General features: G+C 50.8%; 1 protein-coding gene across 1 annotated transcript; it reads right to left on the reverse strand.

The window, feature by feature from the left end:
- Positions 1-537: 537 nt before the first annotated feature.
- tafazzin (tafazzin, phospholipid-lysophospholipid transacylase) lies at positions 538-17,662 on the reverse strand. Its single transcript, XM_080203337.1, has 10 exons — positions 16,745-17,662; positions 14,723-14,851; positions 10,042-10,087; positions 9,432-9,517; positions 8,836-8,916; positions 7,293-7,334; positions 6,534-6,596; positions 5,827-5,879; positions 4,783-4,860; positions 538-1,117 (listed from the first exon to the last, which is right to left on the reverse strand). The coding sequence occupies exons 1-10, from the start codon at positions 16,851-16,853 to the stop codon at positions 1,001-1,003; spliced, it is 804 nt and encodes a 267-aa protein (XP_080059463.1). The 5' UTR covers positions 16,854-17,662; the 3' UTR covers positions 538-1,000.
- Between the last annotated feature and the right edge of the window lie 739 nt (positions 17,663-18,401).

The raw sequence follows: 18,401 nt of genomic DNA on the forward strand, positions 1-18,401 counted from the left end.
CAACAGTAAATCACGTGCCGAGTGGGACGACAGAGGAGGGGACACGTTGATGCAACGGGGAAGTAAATGGGGGGGCTGGGGGAGGCTCTGTGTCAAGGTCTTCAGGAGCTCCGTGCCGAGGTCCGGGGGGAGGGGAGGGAGGGCTCTGTGCCGAGGTCCCGGGGGGAGGGGCTCTCTGCCGAGGTCCCGGGGAGAGGGAGGGGGCTCTGTGTTGAGGTCCGGGGGGAGGGGCTCTGTGCTGAGGTCCAGGGGCAGGGAGGGGGCTCTGTGTTGGGGCCCGGGGTGTGGGGCTCTGTGCTGAGGTCTGGGGGGAGCAGGGAGGAGGGGGCTCTGTGTCGCGGTCCGGGGGGAGCAGGGAGGAGGGGGCTCTGTGTCGCGGTCCGGGGGGAGCAGGGAGGAGGGGGCTCTGTGTCGAGGTCCACGAGGGTTGGGCTCTGTGTTGAGGTCCGGGGGTGAGGGGTTGGGGGGGAATGCTCTGTGTCGAGTCCTGGGGGGGGGGGGGGGGAGCTCTGTGTCAAGGTCTGGGGTGGGGGGGGGGGGCTCTGTGCCAAGGTCTTCAGGAGCTCTGTGTCAATGTGCTGGGGAGCTCTGTGTTGAAACCAAGGGTAGTGCTGTGTCAATGTGATGAGGAGATTCAACTGTGCATGATTATGTTGCAGGTGCCTGTGTTACCATGCGATGATTGGCATGATTGAGTCGCTGAGCACGGGGCAATGGGTGGGGGAGGCCAGGGGGTGGCCAGTGGGATCAGGTGGATGGGGTAGAGGCGGTCAGCCCGTCCTGCGTTCCTGAGGGTTTCAGCTTGGTCCTTGGAGACACCAGCCGGTCAGTCCCGAAGCAGTTGGCACGGTCATGCAGCTTAATCCAGTGCGCGGACAGTGACGTAGCAGCCTAGGATGGGCTCTGCTTGAAAGCGTAGCTCAGGGTGGTCTCAGGAGGAGTGGGCGCCAGCTCAGTCTCTTCCATTCCAGTCCTCACCGGCCCCTCATCACCCTGTTCGCTAGGGTCTCCCCACCTGCCGGGTTTGGTGGTACCGCTGGTGCATCGTCTCCGCCCGAGCCTTCAGCAACCACATCTCGTTCTGAATGAAGTCCGTCACCGCTTTGCGCATTTCCATCTGGGGTCGACAAGGAAAACGAAGATCAGAACCAGCAGGGGTGAGGGAGGTGACTGTCCACACACGCACCACAGAGACAAGGTGCAGGAACAGGAGGAGGCTTTGCAGCTCCCCTACTCTCCAGCCCGTTACACAGGAATAGGAGGAGGCCCATTCAACCCCTTTTCTCGAGCCTGTTACACACGGACAGGAGGAGGCCATTCAGCCCCTCCCTCAAGCCCGTTACACCAGAACAGGAGGAGGCCATTCAGCCTCCCTCTGAAGGGAATGAATTCAGAAAGTGCATTCGGGATGGCTTCTTGGAACAATATACCACAGAGCCATCTGGGGATCAGGCTGTTTTGCATCTGGTCATGTGTAGTATTGCTAAATGATCTCAAGTTTAAGGATCTCCTCAGCAGTAGTGATCACAGTATAACAGAATTGAACATTCAGTTTGAATGGGAGAAACGTGGGACTGAATTATCGGTGTTAAATTTGAAGTAGAGGGAATTACGAAGGTTGGAGGGTGGAATTGGCCAATGTGGACTGGCCATATAGATTAGCAGGTAAGACATTTAGGGAGAGAATTCGTGACTCCCATTAGAGAAAACATCTCAATGAGGAGGAAAGACTCCTAAGGGGAAGAAGAACCTCCCATAGAAATGATACCACACAGAAGGGGACTTTTAAGCCTATCTTATCCATACTAGCCCAAGGACACCCAGTTCCCCTTTCTAATCCCATCTTCCTGCACCTGGCCCATAGTCTCATAGCTTACAGCATGTACGGTGCGGATCCAGGTACTTTTTAAAAGAGTTTAGAGTCTCTGCCTCCATCATCAATTCGGGCAGCGAATTCCAGGCACTCACCACCCTCTGGGTAAAACCATTTAGAATCATTGAATCCGTACAGTGCAGAAGGAGACCATTCAGCCCATCGAATTTGCACTGACAACAATTCTTTCCCATGTTCCCTCTAATCCTTGTGGCACTCATCTTCAATCTATGACCCCCCCTGATTTTTGAACTCCCTGCCAAGGGAAACAAGTTCCTCCTGTCTACTCTCTCCCTACCTGTCACAATTCTGTGTAGCTCAATCATGTCACCCTCCAGCCTTCTCTGTTCCAAGGAAAGCTGGCTGTGTGAATACAAAACTGGCTCGGTCAAAGAAGACAGAGGGTAGCAGCGGACAGGTGTGTTTCTGAACGGAGGGCCGTGTCAAGTGGTGTTCCTCAGGGATCAGTGCTGGGACCTTGGCTGTTTGTAATATATATGAATGATTTGGAGGAAAATGTAACTGGATTGATTAGCAAGTTTGCAGACAACACAAAGGTTGGTGGATTTGCGGATAACGATGAGGAACATCAGAGGATACAGCAGGATATAGATCAGTTGGAGACTTGGGCGGAGAGATGGCAGATGGAGTTTAATCTGGACAAATGTGAGATAATGCATTTTGGAAGGTCTAATAAAGATAGGAAATATACAATAAATGGCAGAACCCTTAAGAGGCAAATTGACAGGTACACAGATCACAAAGTGGCAATGCAGATGGAGAAGATAGTCAAGAGGGCATATGGCATGCTTGCCTCCATTGGTTGGGGCACTGAGTTTAAAAATTGGCATGTTGCAGCTTCATAGAACCTTAGTTAGGCCACATTTGGAATATAATGTTCAATTCTGGTCACCACACTACCAGAAGGATGCAGAGGCTTTGGAGAGGGTACAGAAAAGATTTACCAGGATACTGCCTGGTATGGAAGGCATCAGTTATGAGGAGAGGTTGGAGGAACGACGGAGATTGAGGGGTGATCTGATAGAAGTCTACAAGACTATGAGAGGCATGGACAGAGTGGATAGTCAGAAGCTTTTTCCCAGGTGGAAGAGTCAATTACTAGGGGGCATAGGTTTAAGTTGCGAGGAACAAGGCTTAAAGGAGATGTACGAGGCAGATTTTTTATACAGAGGGGGTTGCTGGGGGAGGTAGTGGAAGCGGATAAGATAGTGACTTTTAAGGGGCGTCTTGACAAGTACATGAATAGGATGGGAATAGAGGGATATGGTACCCGGAAGGGGTTTTAGTTAAGTTAGGTAGCATGGTCGGTGTAGCCTTGGAGGGCCGAAGGGACTGTTCCTGCACTGTAATTTTCTTCGTTCTTTGAAAATAACCCCAATCTATCCAATCTCTCCTCATAGTTACAATTCTCCTCCCACGGTCCAGAGATGTGCAAGTTAGGTTGATAGACCGTGCTCAATTGCCCCTTAATGGACGTCAGGGGGATTAGCAGGGTAAATATTTGAGGCCTGGGTGGGATTGTGGTCAGTGCAGGCTTGATGGACCGAACAGCCTCCTTTTGCACTGCAGGGATTCTATGACTCAGATAATAAGAACTTTTTTATGTACATTAAAAGGAAGAGAGACATAAAAGCAAGCAGCGGCCCTTTAAAGAATGAAATTTAGGAAGTAATTATGGGGAACCAAGAAATGGCAGAGGAGCTAAATTGATATTTTCAATTTGTCCTTACTGTGGAGGATACAGCAGGCATCCCAGAAGCAGTAGGCAAACTAATGGGGTTAGACTAGATGTGGAGAGGGTGTTTCCACGAGTAGGGAAAATTAGAACCAGAGGGAACAACCTCAGGCTAAAGGGACGATCCTTTAAAGCAGAGATGAGGAGGAATTTCTTCAGCCAGAGAGTGGTGAATCTGTAAACTCTTTGCCACAGAAGGCTGTGGAGGCCAGGTCATTGAGTGTCTTGAAGACAGAGATAGATAGGTTCTTGATTAATAAGGGGATCAGGGTTATGGGGAAAAGGCAGCAGAATGGGGTGAGAAAAATATCAGCCATGATTGAATGGTGGAGCACACTCGATGGGCCGAGTGGCATAATTCTGCTTTCTATGTCTTATGGTCTAAAGACTGGCATGTCCCCAGATCTAAGTTTATTTCATTAGTGTCACAAGTCAGCTTACATTAACACTGCAATGAAGTTACTGTGATAATCCCTTTGTCAACATACTCCGGCACCTGCTCGGGTGCATTGAGGGAGAATTTAGTGTGGCCAATGTACCTAACCACCACGTCTTTCTGACAGAGAAGGAACTGCAGCACCCGGAGGAAACTCATCCAGATATGGAGAGGACACGCACACCCGAGCTGGGAATTGAACCCGGGTCCCAGGGAGAGAGGGATGGAGGGGTAGAGGATGGGAAGGGGGGAGAGAGGGATGGAGGAGTAGGGGAGAGGGGGATGGAGGAGTAGAGGAGAGAGGGATGGAGGAGTAGAGGGTGGGGAAGGGGGAGAGAGGGATGGAGGAGTAGAGGGTGGGGAGGGGGGAGAGGGGGATGAAGAGGTAGATGGTGGGGAGTAGGAAGAGAGGGATGGAGCAGTAGAGGGTGCAGAAGGGGGAGACAGGGATGGAGGGGTAGAGGGTGGGGAGGAGTAGAGGGTGGGGAAGGGGGAGACAGGGAAGGAGAGGGAGAGGGAAGGGGAAGAGGGTAGAGGGTGGGAGGGGGAAGAAAGGGGAGGAAGTGACGTGAGGAAGGGCGGGGTTAATGAGAACCCGGGGAGAGCAGAGAGGGAGGAAAGGGTGTGGCTACGGCGGAGCGTGTTCCCTGCGGTAACACCATGGTTTGACATTTTACCGTGTTGCCTGGGACTGAAACATTTACCGTCGGTACTCACCGGGGATCGGTTATCAGACCTCAAGCTGGCCAGCATTTTCTCCATGGTGAAGGGCTTTCCCACATACACAGTGATCCGCTGCCAGAGAGAAGGAAAAGGGCAAGTTCAGGTTCAGATTCCTGCTGCTGCTTCCAAAGTGGAAGGAGGGGATATCAACCCGCCCCTCTCCCCCCAACACAACGCCCACCTCTTAGCAAACTGCCTCCTATCCACACCACCTAACCGATAACCTCTGCCCCACTGAGTGTGCCAATGTTCGAATAGCAGCAACCTGAACATGGGGGTGGGGTGGGGGAGCTCAGAGACTATGCAGCACCTAGCCACACACTCAGCCCTTGGGGGACGTACAGTAACTTGGGGTGGGTGGGAGGAGGGGTAGTCCATCCCTGGCCCAGTGAATTATGGACACTGTCCACCAACGCACAGCGGCAGCTGGGTGTACCATCTACAAGATGCAGTGCAGCAATTCATCAAAGTTCCTTCGACAGCGCCGCCCAAACCACCACCTCTACCCACTCGAAGGACAAGGGCAGCAGACGCCACGGGGAACGCCCACCGTCTGCAAGTTCTCCCCCTCCGAGCTTCCCCCACCACACACACCATCCTGGCTTGGAAATATATCGGCCGTTTCTTCACTGGGGTCAAAATCCTGGAACTCCCTTCCTAACAGCACCGTGGATGTACCTACACCCATGGCATACAAGACTGTTGTGGTTCAAATAGTGTCTCACCCACCACCTTCTCAAGAGGCACCGAGTGTGAGCAATAAACGCAGGACCCGGCCAGCGGTATGCCTGACAACTAATTAATTATTTTTAGCACGTATAGCATTTCGATTTGGGATCTCTGTCTGGCGAACACTATGAAGAGTGTAAAAGGGTAAAAGTGCCCGACAACCGAGCACAGGGGAACATACGTAAGCACCAAGTTGAATTGCAGGGAGAGAGCACGGGGACAGAGGGTGTTTGGGAGAGGTTGCGTGTCAGAAGCAGCATGAGAGAAACCAGGGAGTTGCAAAAGCTGAGCAGAGGGGATATCACTCACCTTTCCCATGCGAGGGTAGTATGGAGGAGTGTTGGGAAGCACCTCACTCATACCTGAGAGATACCAAGAGGAGAGATGGGTGTTAGGTTTAAAATTGTACTTACGTTCGATGTGAACTCCCTCACCATTCCACTCCATAAACCTCATCGCCCACCATCACACACTCCAATGAGTCAGCAATTCACTAGGCACTGACCCGCCCACAGCGCGGCGCTCCCTCAGCACCGACCCGCCCACAGCGCGGCGCTCCCTCAGCACTGACCCACCCACAGTGCGGCGCTCCCTCAGCACTGACCCTCCCACAGTGCGGCGCTCCCTCAGCACTGACCCTCCCACAGTGCGGCGCTCTCGACATTGAATCTCCCACAATACGGCGCTCCCTCAGCACTGACTCTCTGACAATGTGCCACACCATCAGCACTGATCCACCGACAGTGCAGCACTCCCTCAGCACTGACCCTCCGACAGGGTGGCATTCCCACTTGGAGTGGGAGCTTGTTTGTGCGTGCATGTGAGTGAGTGAGTGAGCAAGGTGGCTGAAAGCCGGCACATCCCAGGATACCCCACCTTTTCGCTTAATGTCTGCAGCAAGCCTGTAGGACAATAATGTGGGCAGTGGGGGTATCTGTGTTAGCCATCCCCCCCTTCCTGGTCAATTGCCCTAGTCCAGTCCCTCCGCACCGCTCCCAGCCCCAGCCCCGACTCACCGACATGCCAGAGTGGCAGGATTATAGGATTCAGGGAACATTCTGAAATGAGCCGCCCAATACCTACAGGAACAAGAACACAATACCACTGTTATATTCATTGATGCTGACATCTGTATCACTGGCTGGGCCAGCAATTGTTGCTCATCCCTAGTTACCCTCCCCTTGAACTGAGTGACTAGTTCAGCTGTGTGGGGGGGATCTGGAGTAATTTCTAAGCCAGACAGGTGTGAGGATGGCAGATTTCTTTTCCTTAACAGGGATATTAATGAACCAGTTGGCTTTTTTCATGACAGTCGTCCATATCATCATTAGACTTTTAATCCAAATCTTTTTTACTGAATTCAAATTTCACCAACTGTCAGGTGGGATTCGAACCTGGCTCCCCAGAGCATTATCTCGAGTCGCTGAATTACTGGTACCTGCCCCGTCCTATGCCCTATTACTTGTCTGACAGGTTTCAGGGGCTGAATGGGCCCCCTCTTGTTCCTATGTAACAGGCTTGAGGGGCTGAATTGCCTCCTCCTGTTCCTATGTAACAGGCTCAGAATGGGCTGAATGGCCTCCTCCTGTTTCTGTGCAACAGGCTCAAGATGGGCTGAATGGCCTCCTCCTGTTCCTATGTAATAGATTCGAGAGTGAATGAATGGGCCTCCTCCTGTCCCCGTGTAACAAACTCCAGAGGGACTGAATGCCGTCCTGCAAACCTCTAGACCTCCCCACAGAGAGCAAGCCCCATGATTCAAAGGTAATACTCACCCCACTTCAGCCTCACAAACTCCTGGGTCATGTTCACCTTACCTAGAAAAGGCAGGGAAAAGAAGGTGACTTAAAGGCACTACTACCACTGCCAGAACCACCCAAACAGAACATGTGCCCCATCCGTAGAGACAGACCGTCCCTGAACGCTAAGAGGTTTGATCAGTTCCACCCACCCTCCTCCCTCACATCTCATAACAACTGTGTCTTAGGAGTGAGACAACATTCACTTCCACCACAGCCTGTAACATTAGTATCTCTACTAATGTCAATCCAGCTTCCTCACATTGTCACTCTCTTACCCCAGCACCCTGTGTAACTGACTGATGCTAACCCAACCTCTACCTCCCTGTGGTAGGTTCCATACCTCGAATCATGGGAACACACTTTCCCAAACTGAAAAACTTGGAATGCAATTCCTTGGTGAAGCAAAAATCCACAGCAGCGGGAGTTCCCTATTCTCACCGACCTCTGGGTGGATGTGTTTCTGGGGAAGTTGCAATTCTTTTTTATTCTTTCAAGAGATGTGGTGAGGCCAATGTTTATTGCCTATCCCTAACTGTCCCTTGAGAAGGTGGTGGATGAGCCGCCTGCCACCTTGAATCCGAAGCCATTCCGCATAGCGTATGTATACCTGCACTGCTGTTAGGGAGGGAGTTCCATGATTTTGACCCAGCCACAGTGAGAGAACGGTGTGAGTGTGTGTGTGTGTGGGGGGTGGGCGAGCACATAGGGTCAGAGTGGGGGACTTGCAGGTGGTGGGTATTCCCCATGGCGTCTGTTGCCCTTGTCCTTCTAGGGGTAGAGATGGTGGCGGGTTTGGGTGGCGCTGTCGAAGGAGCCTTGGCGAGTCGCTGCAGTGCATCTTGTACATGGTACACACTGCTACCTCGGTGACAGAGGGACTGAGTGTCGAAAATGGGCGGTTAGCGTGTTGATCGAGCGGGGGGGTGGGGGGGGGGGTGGCTGCTTTGTCCAGGATGGTGTCAAGCTTCTCGAGTGTTGTCAGAGACGCACTCATCTAGGTGAGTGGGAGAGTATTCCATCACACTCCTGACTTGTGCCTTGTAGATGGTGGACAGGCTTTGGGGGGAGTCAGGAGGTGAGTTACTCTCCGCAGGATTTATTGCCCATCCCTAACTGCCCTTGAAGTGAATGCATTTCAGATGCACATTGCTGTGGGTCAGGGAGACACATGTAGGTCAGACCAGCTAAGGATAGCAGATGTTGCTCTCTATACCATCTGGGTTCATCTCCATCATTAGACTTTCTAATTCCAGATTTTTTCAAATTTCACTGTCTGCCATGGTGGTATTTGATCTCAATGCATTACCCTGGGTCTCTGGATTACTGATCCATTATACCACCACCTCTTGCACACTCCAGAATTCATCTGCCACAGTATTGTTGCTAATTTGATTCACCCAGTTTTGGTGTAGATTAAAATCACCCATGACGACTCCATCACCCTTGTTACGTACATCTCAAGTTTGCTGTTCCATTCCAGCCCATACCTCGTCCAGTAACAGAACTGATCACCTACCTTCCGGGAAAAAGTGGACCCAGTCTCCATGGTTCAGTTTTTCCAGAAGGAAGTCCATCCCTCTCTGGTACACTCCATCACCTAAGGAAGGGAGGATTAGCAACGAAACAACAGGGGCCATTGAAGGCAGCAGGACCACACTGTTCAATTATTATCTATCTGTACCCCTACTGATGTTAATCCAGCTTCCTCACAGTCACTCAGTAACCCCTCTCCCCCCAGCACCCCGTGTTACTGACTGTATCTCTACTGATGTTAATCCAGCTCCCTCACACTGTCACTCAGTAACCCCTCTCCCCCCAGCACCCTGTGTTACTGACTGTATCTCTACTGATGTTAATCCAGCTCCCTCACACTGTCACTCAGTAACCCCTCTCCCCCAGCACCCTGTGTTATTGACTTTATCTCTACTGATGTTAATCCAGCTCCCTTGCACTGTCACTCAGTAACCCCTCTCCCCCCAGCACCCTGTGTAACTGACTGTATCTCTACTAATGTTAATCCAGCTTCCTCACACTGTCACTCTCTTACCCCAGCACCCTGTGTAACTGACTGATGCTAACCCAACCTCTACCTCCCTGTGGTAAGTTCCATACCTCGAATCACGGGAACACACTTCCCCAAACTGAAGAACTTGGAATGCAATTCCTTGGTGAAGCAAATATCCGCAGCAGCGGGAGTCCTGCATTCCGGAAAGAGGGAGTATTAGTTTGACCTCCCCTGGCATTGCGCTGCGATCAGAGGCTGTATCATAACCAGAGGTGTGTCACAGCACTGTTAGGCACATGTATTGCTCTGCTGCTCAGCTGCAACAGAGGGAACCCCCTTCCCCCAATGCCAACATGCATCTCACATCACCCTGGGCTCAGTCAGAGAGTAATTGCACCAAGGCTCATCCCAAGGATAATTTGAATCCAATTCCGGCTGGCTTCACCAAACCTGGAAATAGGAGTTTGGGAATCTCAGAATACGTTGGGAATGGTTAGGGATGTGGTCTTCTCATGAAGCAAGAGGTTTTCCTCCTGGGATAAAGGACAGTGAGCTTTACTCTGTATCTAACCCCGTGCTGTACCTGTCCTGGGAGTGTTTGATGGGGGGACAGTGTAGAGGGAGCTTTACTCTGTATCTAACCCTGTGTTGTACCTGTCCTGGGAGTGTTTGATGGTAGGCACTATACATTAGGAAATCTGTGTCTCAAACACTCACCATCGCATCCTCTTGATATTCTTCAAGTGTCTTAGCTCCAGGACTCCTGGTGGGAGACCAAAGAAGCTTTACAAAGTGAAATGGTTATTACAGATTGAGGACATAGGCACTGTCGCCCCGATCAGCACTGACCCTCCCACGCCCACAAGTCAGGCTCTGCATCAATTGCCAGCGTAGCACTGAGACACACTAACATTCACACCCTCACCAGCTACACTCTCACACCCACATGGACATGCGCTAACACACATGCATGCACCCACACACTCACACGTACTGCCTGATTCAGCCTTGTAAAGATTCACTGAATTGCAGTCCCCACTGCTGGCTGAGGGAAAAGAATTCCACAGAAATACCAAGAACATTCCTCCTCATCTCCACCTTCAATGGGAGATCCCCTCATTCTGAAACTGTGCCCCCCCCGCCCAGTTCTAGATTACCCCCACGAGATGGGGGGGGGGGGGGGGGGGGGACATCGTCTCAGAATCCACTCTCCCTCAGAATCTGAGATGTTTCAATAATATCCTGACCTGCTCAACCTTTTCCCTCACAAGTCAAAAACCCCCCTTCACCTCAGGAATCGGCCCAGTGAACCTTCTCTGAATGGCTTCCGATGCGAGTAGATCCCTCCTTCAGCAAGGGTAAGGAGACCAGAACTGTTTGCAGTACTCCAGCTGCAGAAACACCAACTCCCTATACAGTTGGAGCAAGACTTCCTGACTTTTATACTCCATCTACTCCCTCGCGATAAAGGACAACATTCCATCTGCCATCCCAATCACTCGCAGTAGCTACCTACTAATGTCATGTGATTCATGTACTCAGATCCTTCTAAACCACAGCATTCTGCAATCTCTCTCTTTTTCAATAATATTCTGTTTTTCCATTCTTCTTGTGTAATAGGGTGTCGTGGGTTTTAAAACAAAAAGAAAAAGATGTGGTTTGCACACGTAGATTCAAAATAACAAGCTGTTTATTGCAGGAACTGTTGCCCGGCAGAATAGAAACTGAAACTAAATGTAGGTCCCCTACAGACAGAAATGGGCAAATGTATAATAGGGGACAAAGAAACGGCGGAGCAACTGAATACATACTTTGGTTCTGTCTTCACAAAAGAGGACACAAATCAGATGCCAGAAATGTTGCAGAATGCAAGATTTAGTGAGAGGGAGGAACTGAGGGAGATCAATATTAGTGTAGAAACGGTACTGGGAAAGTTGATGGGATTGAAGGTGGATAAATCCCCAGAGCCTGACAATCCACATCCCAGAGTACTTAAGGAAGTGACTCTAGAAATAGTGGATGCATTGGTGATCATCTTCCAGGATTCTATAGGCTCTGGAACAGTCCCTGCAGATTGGAGAGTAGCGAATGTCACTCCAATATTCAAAAAGGGAGGTAGAGAGAAAACAGGGAATTATAGACCAGTAAGCTCAACATCGGTAGTGGGGAAAATTCTCAAATCCATTATAAGAACATAAGAAATAGGAGCAGGAGTAGGCCATCCAGCCCCTCGAGCCTGCCCCGCCATTCAATAAGATCATGGCTGATCTGTCGTGGCTCAGTTCCACTTTCCCGCCCTCTCCCCATAACCCTTAATCCCCTCTCCTATCAAAAACCCATCAACCCGCGTCTTAAAAATATTTAGCGAGGCAGCCTCCACCACTTCAACGGGCAGAGAATTCCAGAGATTCACCACCCTTTGAGTGAAGAAGTTCCTCCTCAACTCCGTTCTAAACCGCCCCCCCTTTATCTTGAGGCTGTGCCCCCTAGTCCTACTGTCTTTTTTGAGCGGGAAGAGTCTTTCCACCTCTATCCTATCCATCCCATTCATCATCTTATACGTCTCAATGAGATCTCCGCTCATTCTTCTAAACTCTAACGAGTACAAGCCCAGTTTATTCAGCCTCTCCTCATAGCTCAACCCCCTCAACTCCGGTATCAGCCTAGTAAACCTCCTCTGCACTCCCTCCAAGGCCAAAATATCTTTGCGCAGGTGTGGCGCCCAAAAATGCACACAGTACTCCAGTTGCGGCCTCACCAATGCCCTATACAGCTGCAGCAAGACCTCCCTACTTTTATATTCAATCCCCCTCGCTATGAAGGCCAGCATCCCATTCGCCTTCCTGACCACCTGTTGCACCTGCAAGCTGGGTTTTTGCGACTCATGCACAAGGACCCCAAGGTCCCTCTGCACCGTCGCCTGCTGCAGTTTTTCGCCACGTAAGTAATAATCCTTCCTACCATTCTTCCTACCAAAGTGGACCACCTCACACTTGCCAACATTAAATTCCATTTGCCATTTCCTGGCCCATTCGCCCAGCCTATCTAGATCCTTCTGCAGACTCTCCACACCCTCCGCACAATTTGCCGTTCCCCCAATCTTGGTGTCATCAGCAAATTTCGACACTCTACACTCGGTTCCCTCCTCCAGATCATCTATATAAATGGTAAAAAGCTGAGGCCCCAGCACCGACCCCTGGGGCACTCCACTAGTCACCATCCGCCAATCCGAATAGCACCCGTTGACCCCCACTCTCTGCCTCCTATTTGACAACCAATCCTCTATCCACGCTAACACCCTACCCCCAACTCCATGTCCCTCGACCTTCTGCAATAACCTCTTGTGAGGCACTTTGTCAAACGCCTTCTGAAAACCTAGAAAGACCACATCCACCGGCTCTCCTCTACCCTCTATCAAGGACTTTACGGCAGAGCAGATGAGACAAAGTCAGCATGGATTTATCAAGGGGAAATCATGCTTGACAAATTTGTTGGAATTCTTTGAAGATGTAACTAGTAGAGTTGACAAGGTAGATGTGGTATACTTGGACTTTTAGACAGCGTTGGACAAAGTCCCGCACAAGAGATTATAGTGCAAGATTAAAGCGCATGGGACTGGGGGAAATGTATTGAGATGGATAGAAAACTGGTTGGAAGAGAGGAAACAAAGAGTAGGAATTAATGGGTGCTTTTCAAACTGGCAGGCTGTAACTAGTGGGCTGCCACAGAGACCCCAGCTATTCACAATATATATTAATGGTTTGGATGAGGGAACAAAATGTAGCATCTCAAAGTTTGCAGATGATACCAAGTTGGGTGGGAGGCTGAACTGTGACAAGAATGCAGAGATCCTTCGGCATGATCCGGACAGGTTGGGGGCTAATCAATGGCAGATGCAGTATAAATTTGGATAAGTGTGTGGTCATTCACTTTGGAAGCAAAAACAAGAAGGCAGATTACTACCTGAATGGCTGTAAATTGAGAGAGGGGAGGGTGCAGCGGGACTTGAGTGTTCTTGTGCATAAGTCGCTGAAGATAAGCATGCAGATGCAGCAGGTGGTAAGGACGGCAAATGACATGCCAGCCTTCACTACGAGATGTTTTGAGTAGAGGAGCAGGGATGTGTTGTTGCAATTATACAGGCCCTTGGTGAGGCCACACCTAGAGTATTGTGTGTAGTTTTGGTCTCCTTTTCTGAGGAAGGATGTTCTTGCTCTCAAGGGAGTGCAGCGAAGGTTTACCAGGCCGATTCTGGGAATGGCAGGACTGATGTAGGTGGAGAGATTGACTAGGTTAGGATTGTTTACACTGGAGTTCAGACAAATGAGGGGGGATCTCATAGAGACTTATAAAATTCTAAAAGGTTTAGACAGGATAGATGAAGGAAGGATGTTCCCAGTGGTGGGAGAGTCCAGAATCAGGGGTCACACACAGTCTGAGGATTCAGGGTACACCATTTAGGATGGAGGTGAGCACATTTTTCTTCACCCAAAGAGTGGTGAGACTGGAATTCATTACCAAAAGAAGCAGTTGATGCCAAAACATTGAATGGATTCAAGAGTCAGCTGGATATAGCACTTGGGGCAAATGGGATCAAAGGTTATGGGGAGAAAGCAGTATTACGCTATTGAGTTGAACCATCAGCCACGATCATAAAGAATGGCAGGGCAGGCTCGGAGGGTCGAATGGTCTCCTCCTGCTCCTGTCTTCTATGTTTTTATGTTAAAACATGAGCCTGTGAAACCCCGAATGACATAATCAAATCATGTGACCGCTCTTAAAGCAATCATGCAACCACTTAAATATGTAACATCCTGACAAAGCGAACACGTTCACATTATGATACATCTGCTACATCTTCATGCAAGTGTTCTCCCTCGTTCTCTTGTCTTCCTTAGAGCAGAGAAGGGTGAGGGGGAGGGGGGAACCTCATCGAAGTGCACAAAACTATGAGGGACGTAGATAGGGTAGATAGGAAGGAACTTTCCCCCTTACTAGACAAGTCAATAATCAGGGGGCATAGATTTGACCAAAGGGGGGATGCATGGGATTTAGAGGGGATTTGAGGAAAAACTTCTTAAACCATAGGGTGTCGGAGACTCACTGCCTGAAAGAGTGGCAGAAGAAGGAACCCTCAACATGTAAGAAGCATGCTTAGATGAGCAGTTAGAAACACCACAGTATGCAAGGCTACAGATCAAGAAGCTGGGAAATGGGATTGGGATAGATGGGCTGAAGGGCCTTTTTTTATGCTGTTAAATCGTTCCCTTTGCAAACTCGCTCTCAGCTGGCGGGAACCGGGGATTGGAAAGGAGGGTGGGGCGTGGAGGGGGTGAAAGGGAAAAGGGTGAACCTATGTCTCGCATTAACCACAGCACGGTATAAGAAATTCCCTCACCCCAGATGTGCGGGTCATCCATGCAGGACTGGTGGTTGGCGACGGTGATGAGGGGCTTCTCCCGAGGCCGCTTCTCGATCAGTTCGTACAGCACCTCCTTGTTGTGAACCATCACTCGGTTCATGTAGGCTGCAAGGAAAGCGGAACGTCAAGGTCACAGGTTTAGGATTGACTGAACTCCCATCCCTATTCCCCACCCCATCCCGCACACATCCCCTCTGGAAGGCACCGCTGATTGCACTCAGGGCAGAAGACTTGTCCCTTTGCCTGAAGAGGGGTTCTCCTTTCGCAAGCACAGAGCAGCTTGTTGCACAGCAAGATCCCACATTCAGTCGAGGTGAGAATGCCCGATCACTTCCATTTTCTTTATAAACTCACATGGGTTCGGGGAGAGACATAGGCCTCCCTGAAAACCCCCAACGCCACCCTCCCTCCCCTGCTCCTCTTCTAATAGTGGCCGGAGATTCCCTTACATCCACTCAGGAGAGCAGATAGGTCACTCCGGTTGATGTCTCATTAATGTTTCAGCAACATGGCGCTCCCTCAGCGCTGACCCTCCCACAGGGCGGCGCTCCCTCAGCGCTGACCCTCTGGCAGTGAAGCGCTCACTCTGCACTGACCTTCCCATGGTGCAGCACTCCCTCAACACTGAGCCTCCGACAGTGCGGCACTTCCTCAGCACTGAACCCCCCGACAGTGCAGCGCTCTCTCAACACTGACCCTCCCACCAGTACCACACCCCAGCGTTATACAGTGACAGACCTGTCCCCAACAATGCTGTACCTCATTGAAATGTTTATGACAATATTTGGGTCTCTCACATTTCCACTACTTGTTTGACTCTCCAGTTCTCTCTAGTTTTCTGCTTATCTTGTTCTCTCATCCCCTTTTTACAGATGCACTATAGAAAGCAATTTTCTGGCTGTATCTCAGCTTGGTATGGCTCCTGCTCTGCTGAAGACCACAAGGAACTACAAACGGTCGTGAACGTAGCCCAATCCATCACGCAAACCAACTTCCCATCCATTGACTCTGTCTACACTTCCCGCTGCCTCAGCAAAACAGCCAGTATGATTAAGGACCCCACGCACCTCGGACATTCTCTCTTCCACCTTCTTCCATCAGGAAAAAGATACAAAAGTCTTAGGTCATGTACCAACCGACTCAAGAAAAGCTTCTTCCCTGCTGCTGCAAGATATTTGAACGGACCTACCTTGCATTAAGTTGATCTTTCTCTACACCCTTGTGTAACACTAAAGTGTAGAGGAAGACTGTAACACAACATTCTGCCCTCTGTCGTTTCCTTCCCTATGAACAGTATGCTTTGTCTGTATAGCGCACAAGAAACAATACTTTTCACTATATGTTAATATATGTGACAATAAAAAATCAAATCAAATCAAAATCTCGCACTCTCGCATGCTGTCCATCTCTTTCTGTCCACCTCACCTGTCAATTCGTTACCCCTCCCAACCCCTGCCCGCACTCTCTTTGCTGGTCTCTGTCTCTGTCTCTCCCTCCCGCTACCTCAGCCCACGTCCTATTTTTCCCTCTCCTCTTTCTCACTACCAGGCCCACTCTGTCGCTCAATTTCTCTGCCTTCCTCCATTTCATTCCTCTCTTGGAATTTCTCTCTCCTGGATTATCTTCCTCCACTCTCTCTCTCTGACCTCCCTGCAAACCCTGTCTCCTCTCCTCCATTTCCCTGTCCATCCTCCAGCGGGGTCTGGCATGACCTGCAAAATCCAAGCAGCAAGCGACGGCACATTCCCCCCCCGAACTGGACCCCACATTGCCTCCTCCCCCATCTGCCCCCATCCCCATTGCCACCCCCACCTTCTCCCCACATCACCCCTGCACCCCCACCACCCCCCACAACACCCCTGCGCCCCCACCTTCTCCCCACATCACCCCTGCAGCCCCCCCCGCACCACACAACCCATCCTCCCACATTTGCACACCCCTACTCCTCGCCTCCCCGCCCCCGAAAACCTGCCAAAGCCTCCGGGAACTTCACTCAACTGGTCAGGATGCGACTGTAGATTCCCACCAGTCCCGTTACCATGACGCTGCTGATGGTCCAGGCCAAGCCCTGGCGACTCGGAAACGGCCACTTCACGTCCAAGGGCATCCCAACCTCAGGCAGAATAGGGAGCGACTCCCGGGAAATCCACAACTCCCAACCCCAACAATGGCTGTGGGACGGGAAGGAATGGTTGGGGGACGGAGAGGGGAGAACACAGAGAGGGGTCCCTGGTGGGGTTTTGGGTGGGGGGGGGGGTTTGCTGGAGGTGGACGCCACGCAGGATTCCGAATCCTGGCAGTACCAACGCCTGTAGCCTGTGGGGAACACGGGTGAGGGGGAGGTGGGGGAAGAGTCAGGGTGCCAGACGTCAAGTCGAGTGGACCCCACCGGCCTCTCTAAACACCACGCCCACTTTAAAAAGAAACAGAACAACCAAGTGGCAAACAGGCTGAGATGGCACCACTGGTTGGCGCAACTCCCTTACGGAATAATTGCTTCCCCGGACGGGATGAATTCCAACCTTGTAATTTTGAACTTTGACAGAAAAATGAGGGTTTGCAAAAACAAAAGAGGCCAATTAATCTGCACCAAAAAAAAAGAGGTTGGGGAATATTTGCAAAAAATTAAAACACACACTGCAAAATCCCCCTCTCTAGGATCTTAAATTCATTTTAAGATTAAATAAATAAATAATTATTATACACATAAATATGATAATTATGTCAGGTTTGACAATCCTAAAAAGTAAAATACAATAGGAAATAAAGAGGTCAACTGGTGAAGGAGGGCAGGGGTGGGTGGCGTAATTATTTCCCAAAGCCAAGGGCCAGCTCCCCGTACCAGAGGCCGAGGCTTCGAAAGTCCCCTAGAAACCGCTAGGCCTCAATCACCAGGGTGACGGGAAGAGGGCGCGGCTTCCCAGGCCATCAGTGCGCATGCGTGACACGCCTGCCTCGCAGCCCCTGCGGCTTTCCGGGAAGTGTTGTCCGTCGCGCGGGGGGGGGGGGGGGGGGGGGAATGCGCAGGCGCAGATGGTATTTTCCACCCCTCGCCCGCGAGGCCTCTGGGAGCTGTAGTTCTTCCCTTCTTCACCTCAGCCACTATATTGGTCAGTGTCCACATTGGTGGGGGGAACCCATCTGGAAAGGTGTTCCAATTCCAATCCCTTTCCCACATCGAGTGGCACCCAACCTTCAACACCTCCTGCTGCTGCCTCAGACACTGAGGCCCCCCGTGGCCAAACATGGTGAGGCCTAGGCAATGTCCCCAGCTTGGACTGACTGAGTGGTAAGTTAAATTTGCCTCACGTGAGTGCCAGGCAATGATGATCACCAACAAGAGAGGCTCTAACCATCACACCACCTCCCCTTGACGTTCAATGGCATTGCTACCACCAAATCCTCTTCCCCGCCCCACACCGCCAATTGTCACGCAAAGGCGTAATTAATCTCTTCAGGAGCAATGAATGAGTAACTGGCAAGTGATATAACCCAGGTCAGAAACTCCAAGGTGTTTTTGAAGCCATGATGTGGAGATGCTGGCGTTGGACTGGGGGTGGACACAGTAAGAAGTCTCACAACGCCAGGTTAAAGTCCAGCAGGTTTATTTGGAATCACGAGCTTTTGGAGCACTGCGTCATGAGCCTTTGAAGGA

The sequence above is a fragment of the Carcharhinus amblyrhynchos genome, chromosome 15 (genome assembly GCF_965287045.1).
Source record: "Carcharhinus amblyrhynchos chromosome 15, sCarAmb.v2.hapA, whole genome shotgun sequence".
Taxonomy (NCBI): Eukaryota; Metazoa; Chordata; class Chondrichthyes; order Carcharhiniformes; family Carcharhinidae; genus Carcharhinus; species Carcharhinus amblyrhynchos.